General features: G+C 41.4%; 3 gene segments (V, D, J or C); all 3 read left to right on the forward strand.

Annotated features, from left to right (window-relative positions):
* The first annotated feature begins 2,114 nt into the window (after positions 1–2,114).
* Positions 2,115–2,654, forward strand: LOC122444211. The segment is given in 2 exon segments: positions 2,115–2,196; positions 2,320–2,654. Coding segments are annotated over 2 exon segments (381 nt in total).
* A 4,971-nt stretch (positions 2,655–7,625) lies between these two features.
* Positions 7,626–8,461, forward strand: LOC122444212. The segment is given in 2 exon segments: positions 7,626–7,724; positions 7,920–8,461. Coding segments are annotated over 2 exon segments (594 nt in total).
* Positions 8,462–11,297: 2,836 nt separating this feature from the next.
* On the forward strand, positions 11,298–11,955 carry LOC122444213. The segment is given in 2 exon segments: positions 11,298–11,412; positions 11,621–11,955. Coding segments are annotated over 2 exon segments (399 nt in total).
* Positions 11,956–13,817: the final 1,862 nt, after the last annotated feature.

A 13,817-nucleotide genomic window follows, 5' to 3' on the forward strand; every position in this document is an offset into this window, starting at 1 on the left:
ACAGGCCTTTACAGAAGATGAATGCCTCTTAGAACTTCATCTTGATACTCCTCAGAGGTTTTGTTTTATAAAATGAATGGTCATAAAAAGAGAGCTAAAGAAGTGTTTGTTTTTGCTGCTGGTACTCAAAAAGAGAAGTTTTGAGTATGCATGTAGTCCTGGGAACATCCTGTTGCTCCCTGATCTTTGACAACTACCTTGATCTAGGACATCTGTCCCAAATGAAAACTTGTAAACCAACATCAGACTGGCTGCGGCCCAACTTCTTGGGGAGGTTTCAAAACTTACAGATTCATGGGTCTCAACTCTGGATAATGTGATTCATGAAGTTATTGGTGGGCCCATAATGTGTAATTTTAAGTCATTCACTCATTAATTCTATTTTCAGCTGTCATGTGAATATTGGCTGAGAGGTCTTTAACAATTTGAAAAACTGGGAAAGAAGAGCATCCTAACTCATGCTCTGGGCTTTTGACACAAATCCACACCTTCAGGGTTTCAAACACTGGGGGAAAATTATTTGGTTAAAGTTTGGCAACAAAATGTGGCAGATAGAATAGAAAGTATCTTTGAGGCTAGATTTCAACTAAGAATATATAATAGGATTAGTACTTGTCTGATTTACATAGGCCAACCCTCTTATCTTAGAGTCAAGGAAGAAGTAGGAGAATAAGATATTGATCTTAGATAATTCTACAAGGGTTTGATAATTTCAATTATGATATTTCTTTTGTTTTCACATTTTAATGATTCTGAAATTCAGAATTATCTGACTATTGATAAGACCATGTGACTTTTTCCCTTGAAAAAAACTTATTAGAAAGATAACATTTCTTACAAATGATATTATTTTAGGACTGAGAAAATATTTTATTTCAAGTAGTAGTGATTCCACAATCAAAGACCCTTTATTCATTAAGAGCAAATATTTAGTGAGCATGTAATAAACATCAGTCAGGGTTTCCCTGGTGACTCAGTGGTAAAGAATCTGCCTGCCAATGCAGGAGACTCAGGTTCGATCCCTGGGTTGGGAAGATCCCCTGGAGAAGAAAATGGCAACTCCAGTATTCTTGACTGGGAAATCCCATGGAAAAAGGAGCCTAGCAGGCTACAGTCCTTAGGGTTGCAAAAGAATCAGACATGACTGATTCAGTGACTAAACAACAAATAATTGTCGGTCACTCTTCTATAAATTGGGGTACAATGCTGAAAAACAGAGATTCACTCAGTAATGACCTAGCTTCTTATTACTTCCTCTGTGAAAGTGAAGTCGCTCAGTCGTGTCCCACTCTTTGCAACCCCGTGGACTGTAGCCCACCAGGCTCCTCAGTCCATGGGATTCTCCAGGCAAGAATACTGGAGTGGGTTGCCAATTTCTTTCTCCAGGGGATCTTCCCAACCCAGGGATCGAACCCAGATCTCCTGCATTGCAGGCAGACGCTTTAACCTCTGAGTCACCAGGGAAGGCCTGTAATCAGCCACAAACTCTTCTGACAGTCAGTGAATTATAGGTTGGCCCACAATGGATACATGAGAATATAAAATACTATATTACAGTGCTTAAGAAAATTGATATCTTCTCAGCTACAAAAATACCTGGGATGCTTTGTTAAAGAACTTCCACGTCAGGTAGTATCCTAAGAACAAAACAGACTTGAGAAATGTTGACAGCTGTTGATCAGATTTCCAAGCTCCACCTAAAGACTGACATGTGCTTCGTGGATGAAGTCAAGGGTAACATTTTTCTAATTTAGGGAGGAGACCAGGATACTTGGGCTTCCCTGGTGGCTCAGTCAGTAAAGAGTCTGCCTGCAGTGTGGGAAACCCAAGTTCGATCCCTGGGTCGGGAAGATCCCCTGGAGAAGGAAATGGCAACCCACTGCAGTATTCTTGCCTGAAGAATCCCATGGACAGAGGAGCCTGGCAGGCTACAGTTCACGGGGTCTCAAAGAGTTGGACACGACTTCACTTTCACTTTCACTTTCTTTCATACATGCATCGCATTTCTGTCCCTGTCCACCAGAGGGTGCAGTTTCCTAACACAGACACGTTTCCTGTGTGTCTAAACTTCACTGAAACTAAACCTCACTGTGACTTCACCATTTCTTCATGTTAAGAGTCAAGAACGTTCTTCAGGAGACACTCTAGAGATGATCTCTTCTCCAGGATTAGTGACTGTGATACTCTTCCTGCTGGGTAAGCAAAACGCCTGTAAAAATTTGGATCCTTTCTTCTGTTATATCAACAAAACCTTTAAGCATAATTTTATCCCAGAGTTTTATGCCCAAGATCACAGAGAACTCTCTTATTTTCCCCTAGGACAAACCCGTGGAGACTCAGTGAGCCAGATGGACGGCCAAGTGACCCTTTTGCAAGGGGCTACCTTGACTGTGAACTGTACTTATTCAGCCATCGGGTGCCCCTTTCTTCTCTGGTATGTCCAGTATCCTGGAGAAGGTCCAGAACTCTTCCTGAAAGCCATGAAGGCTAATGACAAGGAAACCAACAAAGGTTTTGAAGCCACATACAATGCAAAAACCACCTCCTTCCACTTGGAGAAAGCCTCAGTCCAGGAGTCAGACTCGGCTGTGTACTACTGCGCTCTGGGTGACACAGTGACAGAAACTGCAGGGGGAGCTGAGCGCAAACTCTGAGCAGCGACAGGGCCTGGATGCATTGTGCTTCCAGCAGGGCCTGTGGTTGTTTGTCTCTTAGTCTCTGGTTGATACTAAAAACTTACAAATGGCTAAAGCATAAGAATAAGAAGAGAATATTCCCCATACCCAACTCTTTACTAGTAAAACTGAAAACTCTCTGACACCAATAGTTCCTTTTCCAGGGTCAAAGTAATTTCAAGGTAAAACCACATAAGCAATGAAGTGGTGTTTTGCATATTCTTGAAAAATCCTGCTTCCACAAGTTGTTCCAAGTCACCCAGGTGGGTATTGCTATGCCTCACTATACTTTCAAGGAACCAAAGTGTGCCAGATGAGGTGTGGTCTGCACAATGTCTTCCTTTTTTTTTTTTTTAAATATATTTTTTTCCATTTATTTTTATTAGTAGGAGGCTAATTACTTTACAATATTGTAGTGGTTTTTGCCATACATTGACATGAATCAGCCATATATTTACATGTGTTCCCCATCCTGATCCCCCCTCCCACCTCCCTCCCCATCCCATCCCTCTGGGTCTTCCCAGTGCACCAGCCCTGAGCACTTGTCTCATGCATCCAACCTGGGCTGGTGATCTGTTTCACCATTGATAGTATACTTGTTTCAATACTATTCTCTCTGAACATCCCACCTTTGCCTTCTCCCACAGAGTCTAAAAGTCTGTTCTGTACATCTGTGTCTCTTTTTCTGTTTTGCATTTGGGTTATCGTTACCATCTTTTTAAATTCCATATATGTGTGTTAGCATACTGTATTGGTCTTTATCTTTCTAGCTTACTTCACTCTGAAATGAATTCTTTTTAATGGCTGAGTAATATTCCATTGTGTATATGTACCATAGCTTCCTTATCCATTCGTTACTGATGGGCATCTAGGTTGCTTCCATGTCCTGGCTATTATAAACAGTGCTGCAATGAACATTGGGGTACACATGTCTCTTTCAGATCTGGTTTCCTCGGTGTGTATGCCCAGGAGTGGGATTGCTGGGTCATACGGCACTTCTATTTCCAGTTTTTAAAGGAATCTCCACACTGTTCTCCATAGTGGCTGTACCAGTTTGCATTCCCACCAACAGTGTAAGAGGGTTCCCTTTTCTCCACACCCTCTGCACACTTATTGCTTGTAGACTTTTGGATACCAGCCATTCTGACTGGCGTGTAATGGTACCTCATTGAGGTTTTGATTTGCATTTCTCTGATAATGAGTGATGTTGAGCATCTTTTTATCTCTAACACCATACACAAAAATAAACTCAAAATGGATTAAAGATCTAAATGTAAGACCAAAAACTATAAAACTCCTAGAGGAGAACAAAGGCAAAACACTCTCCAACATGAATCACAACAAGATCTTCTATGACCCACCTCCCAGAATATTGGAAAGAAAAGCAAAATTAAACAAATGGGACCTAATTAAACTTAAAAGCTTTTGCACAACCAAGGAAATTATAAGCAAGGTGAAAAGACAGCCTTCAGAATGAGAGAAAATAATAGCAAATGAAGAAACAGACAAAGGATTAATCTCAAAAATATACAAGCAATTCCTGCAGCTCAATTCCAGAAAAATAAATGGCCCAGTCAAAAAATGGCCCAAAGATCTAAACAGACATTTCTCCAAAGAAGACATACAGATGGCTAACATGCACAATGTCTTCCTGACAGTGCATGGCATTAGAGGTGATAGGAGAGCCACAGCCTCCAAAAATTATCATTCTTAATAGAGAAAGAAGGGATGAAAGGAGAAGGAACAAAATCTCATACATAATGAAACAGTGGAAAGAGAGGAAAGGATTTTATTCACATTTATCTCTTTATTCCCCTGGAACTCTAAGAAATTAGAAAGGGTGTACGCCTGAAAATACAGAGAAAACAGAAAAGGAGTTAGCAGCACAGAGTGCTGTCAGCAGATTTCAGAGGATGAGAAGTGTAAGGAAGAACGAAGACTCGTCTTGTAGAATAGTTGGAGAAGGAACCTAGACCTCACATGAGATGCATCAGAATGTGTCCTGAGCACCTGTGCAAAGGTTAAGAAAACACGGCACCAATCATCTTTGAGTAACTGAGAAAGACGGTGTTGCCCCGATAAGTGCATATGTGTGAGTGTTGAAGGTTTTGGGGAGCACTAAAACAGGAGGCCTGAGTGAGGTCGTTTGTAAGGAAAGAATAGCTGTGCTCTCCACAATTCTTTATGACAAGCAATGATGACTTTCTAAACAGCATACAGAGAAGGCAATGGCAACTCACTCCAGTACTCTTGCCTGGAGACTCCTATGGACGGAGGAGCCTGGTAGGCTGCAGTCCATGGGGTCGCAAAGAGTCAGACACGACTGAGTGACTTCACTTTCATGCACTGGAGAAGGAAATGGCAACCCACTCCAGTGTTCTTGCCTGGAGAATCTCAGGGATGGAGGAGCCTGGTAGGCCACCGTCTATGGGGTCTCACAGAGTTGGACACGACTGAAGTGACTTAGCAGCAGCAGCAAACTCAGCATAAAAGTGGAAGTTAGTCTTTAATGACCTGAGAACAACACAAAAAAATTCCCCCAAACTTTGTATGTGCTGTGCTGGGCTTAGTCACTTCAGCTGTGTCTGACTCTTTGCAACCCCATGGACTCCTCTGTCCATGACTCCTCTGTCCATGGGATTCTCCAGGCACGAATACTGGAGTGGGTTGCCATTTACTTCTCCAGGGGACCTTCCCAACCCAGGAATCGAACCCAGGTCAGGTAGATTCTTTACTGTATGAGCCACAGGGAAGACCAATAATACTGGAGTGGGTAGCCTGTCCTTTTGGGGGGGAACTTTCCAACCGAGGAATTAAACGGGGGTCTCCTGCATTGCAGGGGGATTCTTTACCAGCTGAGCTACCCAAGTTTGTGTACTATTAAACTTTCTGACTTTTACTCATTGGTTAGCCTTTCTTTTCTTAAAAATGTTCTGTAATTTTTTTCCCCCTTCTTCCCTGTAACCCCTTGCAAACAATGATGTTTTTACTGTCACCATAGTTTTGCTTCGTCCAGAACATTATATAGTTGGAATCATATGGTGTGTAGCATTTTCAGATTGGTTTCTTTCACTTGTGTATGTGTGTGCTCAATCGCTTCAGTCCTGTCTGGCTCTTTGCGACCCTATGGACTGTAGCCATAACAATGGCTATGTGACACTTTTAAAGGTTACTTTCCATTTGCAGTTGTTACAAAATATTGTCTATATTCTCCCTGTTATAACAATACATCCTTAAGCCTATCTTATTATACCCAGTTGTTTGTATCTCCCACACCCACACCCTTCTATTGGCCCTGCCCCCACTAATAACCACCAGTTTGTTCTCTTTATCTATGAGGCTGCTTTTATTGTTATATTCACTAGTTTACTGTGTTTGTTAGATTCTATACACAGATGATATCATACAGTATTTGTCTTTCTCTGACATATTTCACTTAGCATAATGCCCTCCAAGTCCATCCCTGTTGCTGCAAATGGCAAAATTTTGTTCTTTTTAATAAGTTACCATATTTACAGCACAACTTCTGTAAATAAGGATTTATTTTGAACTAAAGTAAAGAAATGAAAAAAAAAAAAAAGCACAAAATGAAATTTATCAAATTTTTAAGGGATAAATTCCCATGAAATGACATTTTAAGAGTAACAGTTTATTTTTAGTCTCCATTCAATCTAGGCAGTGACTTTTTTTCTGACTACTTTCTTCATCAGGAAGCATGCAGTGAATGGGACCGGGGTTTTGTGATGCTGCAGTTGTTGGTCTGAATGGGTCTTTGTTGATGGTTTCAGCCCACTAGGGGGCACTGTAGGCTTTACAAGACGTGAAGACCTTTTCTGATGATTCCAAAGATGGAACAGTTAAGAGAGGAGCCCAGAGAGCATGGGGAACAGTCAAATTATAGACAGCAAAGGTGGGGAGAGGGAAACAGTGTTTGTGTAAAGTTCATCTCAGATGTCAGCTTTGTCATTGTATACAAGCTTTGGAAAGCTGTAGCCCTTACCTCTGTAAATCAATGGTGAGTATGATTCTCTGCACAGAGGTAGGGAAATAGGGATACTACTGAGCTCTGAGAGAATGGAAGCTCAGCAGAAAACATCTGCATGATCTGTATTCATTTTTAAAATTTTTATGACTGAATTCCCCAAACCCACTGACCCAGAAATTATTCCAATACCCTAGACCTCCTACCTTTTCACATATTTCCTCGAGAGTAGAAAGAACAAGAATAAAAAGAGGAAAAAATAAGGAACAAAAATTGAAGGAAAGGATAAAGACAATATTGAATTTGAGCAAAAAAGTGTGACCAGATCAGAATCAGCTGTGGGTCAACAGGGAGTCCAAGATTTGGACAGTAGGAAGGGGAGGTGGAAATTAAGGCAGAGTGAACATTATACGCATGTCCTGTTTTTCAAGAACCAAATTCTTATTGGAATCTGTGCAGAGGCTGACTATATATCTTGACTTCTAAATGATTTCAAGAAATTGTGTTTACTTCTGCAATAAACAGTGCATGTATCAGATAGTTTTCCTTGATGAGAATTTTCACATAACCGAATTATCAAAATCTCTGCCAAACTATGCAGTTTGAAAAATGGGTTATCCGTCCCTATAATTCCTCAAGGTTCTATGTAATCCATCATGACACAATTCTTCTAGAAATATCATCTACCTTTCCTCACACACTATCCCACAATCTTCTCTTACATATAGTCCTTTAAGAAAAGAAAAATTTATCATTACACATATCAGAAATATTGCTTTTACCTCCCTGCACTGTCCCCCCAAACCTCAAGTTTGGAGAAATCGCTGACCTTACTGCAGTCTCACTAGGCCACTGTGGGTGGAGTTTCCTGTTACGTGAGCTGACACACCTCAGATGTGATTGGTACTCAGTGATTCTGGTGGAACACACTGACAGTAAGAACATTTCTCTGGCTCCAGGACTCTATATCCTTCAGAGTAGGGGTGAAGGCACCTCAGTACCTGGGCAAGGGATCATGAAGAGACAATGGGGAGCCCTGCTGGGGCTTCTGTGGGTCCAGATTTGCTGTGAGTCGGGGTCACCCCAGAGAGGGGGCTGGGGAGTGTCCACAGCCGTCAGTGGGCGGGAGGGGGGAGAGCTGACTGGGGCTCCTAGCTGGTCCTTCATCCTCAGGTGCTTCCTGAGAGAGTTTCCTGGTCTGGAAACCCCATCCGCGACCCCTCAGTGACATCATATGTGTTTGCTTTTCTCTTTCCGAGCAGGGGTGAGAGGAGTGAAGGTGGAGCAGAGCCCTTCAGTCTTGAAGCTCCAGGAAGGAGCCAACTCTACTCTGAGGTGCAATTTTTCTGCCACAGTGAGCCGTGTGCAGTGGTTCCAGCAGAATCCCGGAGGCAGCCTCACCACGCTGTTTTTCATAACTTCAGGGACGAAGCAGAAAGAAAGGCTGAGTTCCACAGTGAATTCTAAGGAACGGTATAGCACCCTACACATCGCAGCCTCCCAGCTGGAAGACGCAGCCGCCTACCTCTGTGCGGTGGAGGCACAGTGCTCCCCGGTGATCTGCAGCCTGTGCCCAAACTGCAGCTGCCTCAGCCCCGCCCCTCCGCAGGGCTACACCGTGCAAGTACCTTGTTACCTCTTTGGGATTCCAGATTCATACTTCAGCACTTTTTTCTTCCAAAGATCAGATCCTTTAGGACTGTCGTTTCACTATTTGGTTTTCTTTTTTTTTTTTTTCCCCTTCTTCATCCCAGAAATCTCTTGTGGATATAAAGCTCTAATATGGAGCCATTGTCATAAGTGATGTAGATGCCAATATTCAATGTCCTGTTGAAACAATGTAGTGCTCCTGACAGATAAGATATAAGCTACATATAAATTTCTCTAATGGAAAATGCTTGAAAAAATATATGGTGATCAACAAACAGAAAGAGATGACGCAATTTTTTGGTTAACTGCACGTGTGTGTTCCTTCAAAGTGAAAAGGGAATTAAATGTGTGTAATGCTTTTAAAGTTTGTATTCAGAGTTTTGAGTCCTGGTAATAACAAATATAAGAAAAATAATTTTTTATGTGATGACAAGGCAGAGACTGTAGCGCTGTGTCTGAAAGCCAAGGAGCACCAGACACTGAGGGCGGCTGCCACAGGCTGAGAGAAGGGCACGGGGTCTACAGCGGCTCATCCACAGGTACCGACATTTGGGACTAACCAAGATGTCCTTCAGCAAGTGGATGGATAAGTAAATTGTGGTACCTCCAAACAATGGAATATTATTCAGTGTTAAAAATAAATGGGCTGTCAAGCCTTAAAAATACAGAGGAAACAAATTCATAATACTAAGTGAAAGAAGTCAATCTAAAGGGCTGCCTACTATATGATTCCAACTATATGACATTCTGGGAAAGGCAAAATTATAAAGAGAGTAAAAACCAGTGATTGCAAGGATTGAGGGGAGTGGAAGGATGAATGGGCAGAGCACAAAGGATGTTTAGGAGTGAAACTACTCTCTGTGATACTATGATGATGAACACGTGCCACTGTACATTTGTGTAAACCCATAGAATGTACAACACCAAGAGTGAATTCTGGTAAACGATAGACTTTGGGCAATTATAATGTGTTAATATGGGCTCATCAGTTGTGAGAAATAGACCAGTCTTGTGTGGAAGTTGATAAGAAGAGAGGTTATGCAAGTGTGGGAGTGGGAGGTATATTGGAAACCTCTGCATCTTCTCTTTAATGTTCCTGTGAACCTAAAATGATTGAAAGTCTCAAAAAATTAGATTCAGATACATGAAGCTAATTTGTATGAAGATTTAAAGCATTTTAGAAAAATGGTGCCACTAGAAACGTTGAAAGTGAATGTGTTAGTCGCTCTGTCCTGTCCTACTCTATGCGACCCCATGGACTACAGCCTGCCAGGCTCCTCGTTCCATGGAATTCTCTGGGCAAGAATACTGGAGTGGGTTGCTATTTCCTACTCCAAGTGATCTTCCGGACCCAGGGATCGGACCCAGGGATCGAACTCAGGTCTCCCACATTGCAGGCAAGTTCTTTACCATTTGAACCACCAGGGAAGCCACTAGAAACATTATCTAATGAGACTTTACCCTGCTTCTTGCAAAGAAGATTCCAGATTTTCATTTTGCACTGGTTCTAAAAATGATATAGGTGATCCCCACCTACACTTGCATGGAGAGACAGAAGCCAGAAAGCAATTTGGTTGCTTTAGAAAGAGCCTCTTGCTTTACCTTTTGGCAGCTCATCGACTTCCTCCGGGTCCTCCAGTCGTGCAGATGTTTTTTCTTTTATTCCTACAAGATGAAATAAGACTTACAGAATGAATCACCAAAAGAACATCTTCTTACCAATTCAGTCACAAAGCCCCTTTGACCTCACTGTCTGTGATGACACTTACACTCAGGGAGCCCCATCCCATTTTATGCCATTTTACTGTGGATTTATATTCTCCTTGATCTTATAGGAGAAATGAAATCACAGATAAGGGTTCATTCCAAGGACCCTGCCTCTGCTTCAGAAGAGGACCTAGGGTTAATTAGTGGCAACCACAGCCCCCGAAGACTGCATGAAATGTGAAAATGGTGTTGGGGTTCCAGAGTGCAAGGGGTTTCTCCCACTCTCTCTCATCACTCTACATTGTATATAAGCAGGCCTCAATAAAGATTTGTTCTGCTAAATAGTATAAAAGAATTTAGAGCTAGATGAGCCCTTAGACAGGGTTTAGTTCACCTCATTTTACAAAATAGAAACTAGATCCAAGATGCCAGAATGAAAAATTATATAATTAAAAAGTAGATCAAATGAGCTCACAGTAGAAAGTAGAGGATAAACTGGATATCCTCACTTCTCCCTTAATGTTCTTTTCCTATCTCCTTCTTCCAGACCCTTGTTGCTGAGCAAAGGAAAGCTGTCTAATGCAAACTGCGACACTTAGATCTCTGCCATTTAGTAATTACATTTCAGGATACATTTCAACTGTTTTTACTGGCAATTCTCTGAGAAAGCAAGGGCCCACTGAAAACCAGGTTAGAGGAAACAGTCTGAGATAACAGGCAGTTGAAATGTCAAATGACCTTCTCTCTGTTATTCTGATTTTTGGCTTACAAGTTTCTTTTACAGAGAGTTTTCCTCCATAACAGGCAAATGAAAATGGTATATTGGCTGAACTTGATAGTTTCATATGTATATATATGTATTGGTTTGTTTGTTTAGGAGAGTGAATCATGGTGCTTTTATAATTTAAAAACTATATATCAGGCCGATCATTGAATAAAGAGCAACAGCATCTACCTCTTTTCAACTTATAAACAGTCAAATTCTCTATCTCTACATTCTTACTGTGCATTAGATTACTTCAATCTGAGACATAATTTGTTTGACCTTTGCTGCTTTTATGCATGTCCCTCGTAGGCACAGCCATGAAAAGGACATTTAACCAGAGTTCAATAGTTAGAGATGTGGCCACCAGATGGTGGTGCACCTCTGCTGATCAGAACATGTGGAGGGTTCCTTTGAGTGGATTCTGAATGAATAGGCTTAGGGCAGAAGCAGAGCCTTTTTCTTATTGGCTGGCTAGACAGTGAAAGAAACCACTAGAGAAAAGAAGGGGACACTTGGTAACAGAAGCAGGTCTCCTGGCTGGAGACTGCAGGTCCACAATTGATCCTAAATGGGAAAAACAATGAAGACACCCATTGGAGCTTTAATCACGTTCTTATGGCTACAGCTGGACTGTGAGTTGAGGGTTTAAGGGAAACAGTAAAATAAATAAATTAATTTAAAAAAAGGGGAGGGGGACAGAGTGTATTAGTAGATATTCGTTAGACACCGAGACTGACTTTATTCAGGTTTCTTCTAGTTATTGTAGAAAAGGGAAAGTAAATTGTGGAACTTAATAATCTGACAACCTTCTCCTTTCTCTGACTTCTACTTTCTCCATAGGTGTCAGTCTTGGAAATGAGGTGGAGCAGAGTCCTTCTACCCTGAGTGTCCAGGAGGGAAACACTGCTGTTATCACCTGCATTTATACAGACACTGCTTCAGAGTATTTCTCTTGGTATAAGCAAGAACCTGGAAAAGGTCCCCAGCTCCTTGTAGCTACTCGTTCAAATATGGGTGAAAAAAAAGACCAGAGACTGACTATTTTATTGAATAAGACCGCCAAACGTCTCTCCCTGCACATCGCAACCATCCAGCCTGGAGACTCAGCTGTCTGCTTCTGTGCAGCAAGGACACAGCGCTTCCCAGGCAGCCGCTACCTGTCCTCATACTTGTGACGGGCAGCCCCCTTCCTCTGGTGCAACATTCAAAGTAGCATTTGTCATATTGTTTGTCTGCAAGTGGAAACTGATGTGTTAGACAAGCATAGAATAAGGTTAGGTTCAAGATGACCCAAAAAGTATGACACAGTTTATGGATAATTGCTGCTTACTGATTTCTTGAAGGGAGTTATCATTGTTTGGTTTTGAAATTGTAAGATTGCCTTTACATTTGCCACTCAGACTCCTTTTCTATAAATAACCTCTTGGTATCAATTGATAATCCTTATTATGAATTTTTTTTTAATGCTGTGTTTTGAAAACAGCATTTATTATTTTTCTGATTATATATTGCATGCTTATTATAGGGAAATGTGTGATATACAATAAATATGATATTGATAATTCTGCAATCACATAATATTGTGAATATTCAGCTTACCTTTTCAATAAATTATTGTTACAATAGGCTTATGATGTTTTTCACTTACTATTATATATTGAATTGAGCATTCCCCATTCACATAGTTGATTATCAGTAGATGTTTGTTAAAGAAATAAGAAAAGGTGAATCCTGCAATGCAGGAGACCCTGGTTCAATTCCTGGGTTGGGAATATCTGCTGGAGAAGGGGTAAGCTACCCACTCCAGTATTCTTGGGCTTTGCTTGCGGCTCAGCTGGTAATCTGCCTGCAATGTGGGAGAGCTGGGTTCAGTCCCTGGGTTGAGAAGATCCCCTGGAGAAGGGAAAGTCTACCCACTCCAGTATTGTGGCCTGGAGAATTCCATGGGGTCACAAAGAGTCAGACATGACGAGCGACTTTCACTTTCTCTTTAACAGGCATACACGATATGTGAACTGTGTTAAAAACCTAAAACTTCCACTGAATATATACTTTTTGCAATTTAATGTATCCAAGATAGATCCACAAGTTCAGCTACTTAAATTTTGTTTTTGCTAATGATTGGTTTAAAAAGGAGTTTAGAATAGTTATTGCATAGACAGCCTGGTATTGTTTCTTTTCAATAGTTAAGATAAGATTATTTTAAAACAAATTAATTCACATTTGGCATGAGAGTATTAAAAAAATCTGTTCTGGACATGAATGCATTTTGAACATCACAGGTACTATCAGGAGAACTTTTCACTGAGAAGGGTAACAAAGTTGAATAACCTGAGGGGAAATTAATATTTTATATTAGTCAACTGATTGGTAGAAAAAGGTTGGGTGTTTTAGGTTGGAGAACAATTTGTGCTATGTGTGGTACCATCAGATTTAATGGAGATTCCAGGGCAGGATCTGAAAAAACTTCAACCAGTTGAGCTGAGGCTGTAATTACTTCGAGATAGGAAGATAAGTTCTGTTCAGCTTTAACGGGTAGGCCCCTGTAGGTAACAGCTGTCTGCTGTTTGCCATTGTTGACTAAAAAGATGCACAATGTGAGAGCTGTGAGCTAAATTTTACTTGGGGCAAAATGAGGACTGCAGCCGGGGAGACCGAAGCTCAGATAGCTCGGAGAGACTGCTCCAAAGAGGTAGTGGGGGAACGTCAACATATAAGATTTTGGCGAAGGGGGAATTCAACGCAATCAAGTGCTTACTTTACAGAAGATTTTCTGCTAGTCCCAAGGAGCTGATGTCACCATGAAGGGGTTTAGTGCTTTTCTAGGTATGAAGAGATGCAAGGATTGGGATCATGAAATCAGTTCCTGAAATTATCTAACCATGTAAAGACCTATTTCACCAGTTTCCCTGGAGCAGAGAGTGCCTCACTGTCCACCCTGCATTACCCTCAGAGGGTTTTGAAAGTCAGCAGCTGCAGCAGCACAGGATTCAATCTCTGTAGAGGTAGAAAACAAACGCCCTTCCTGTTGTTCGGT

The sequence above is a fragment of the Cervus canadensis genome, chromosome 6, assembly GCF_019320065.1.
Source record: "Cervus canadensis isolate Bull #8, Minnesota chromosome 6, ASM1932006v1, whole genome shotgun sequence".
Classification (NCBI taxonomy): Eukaryota; Metazoa; Chordata; class Mammalia; order Artiodactyla; family Cervidae; genus Cervus; species Cervus canadensis.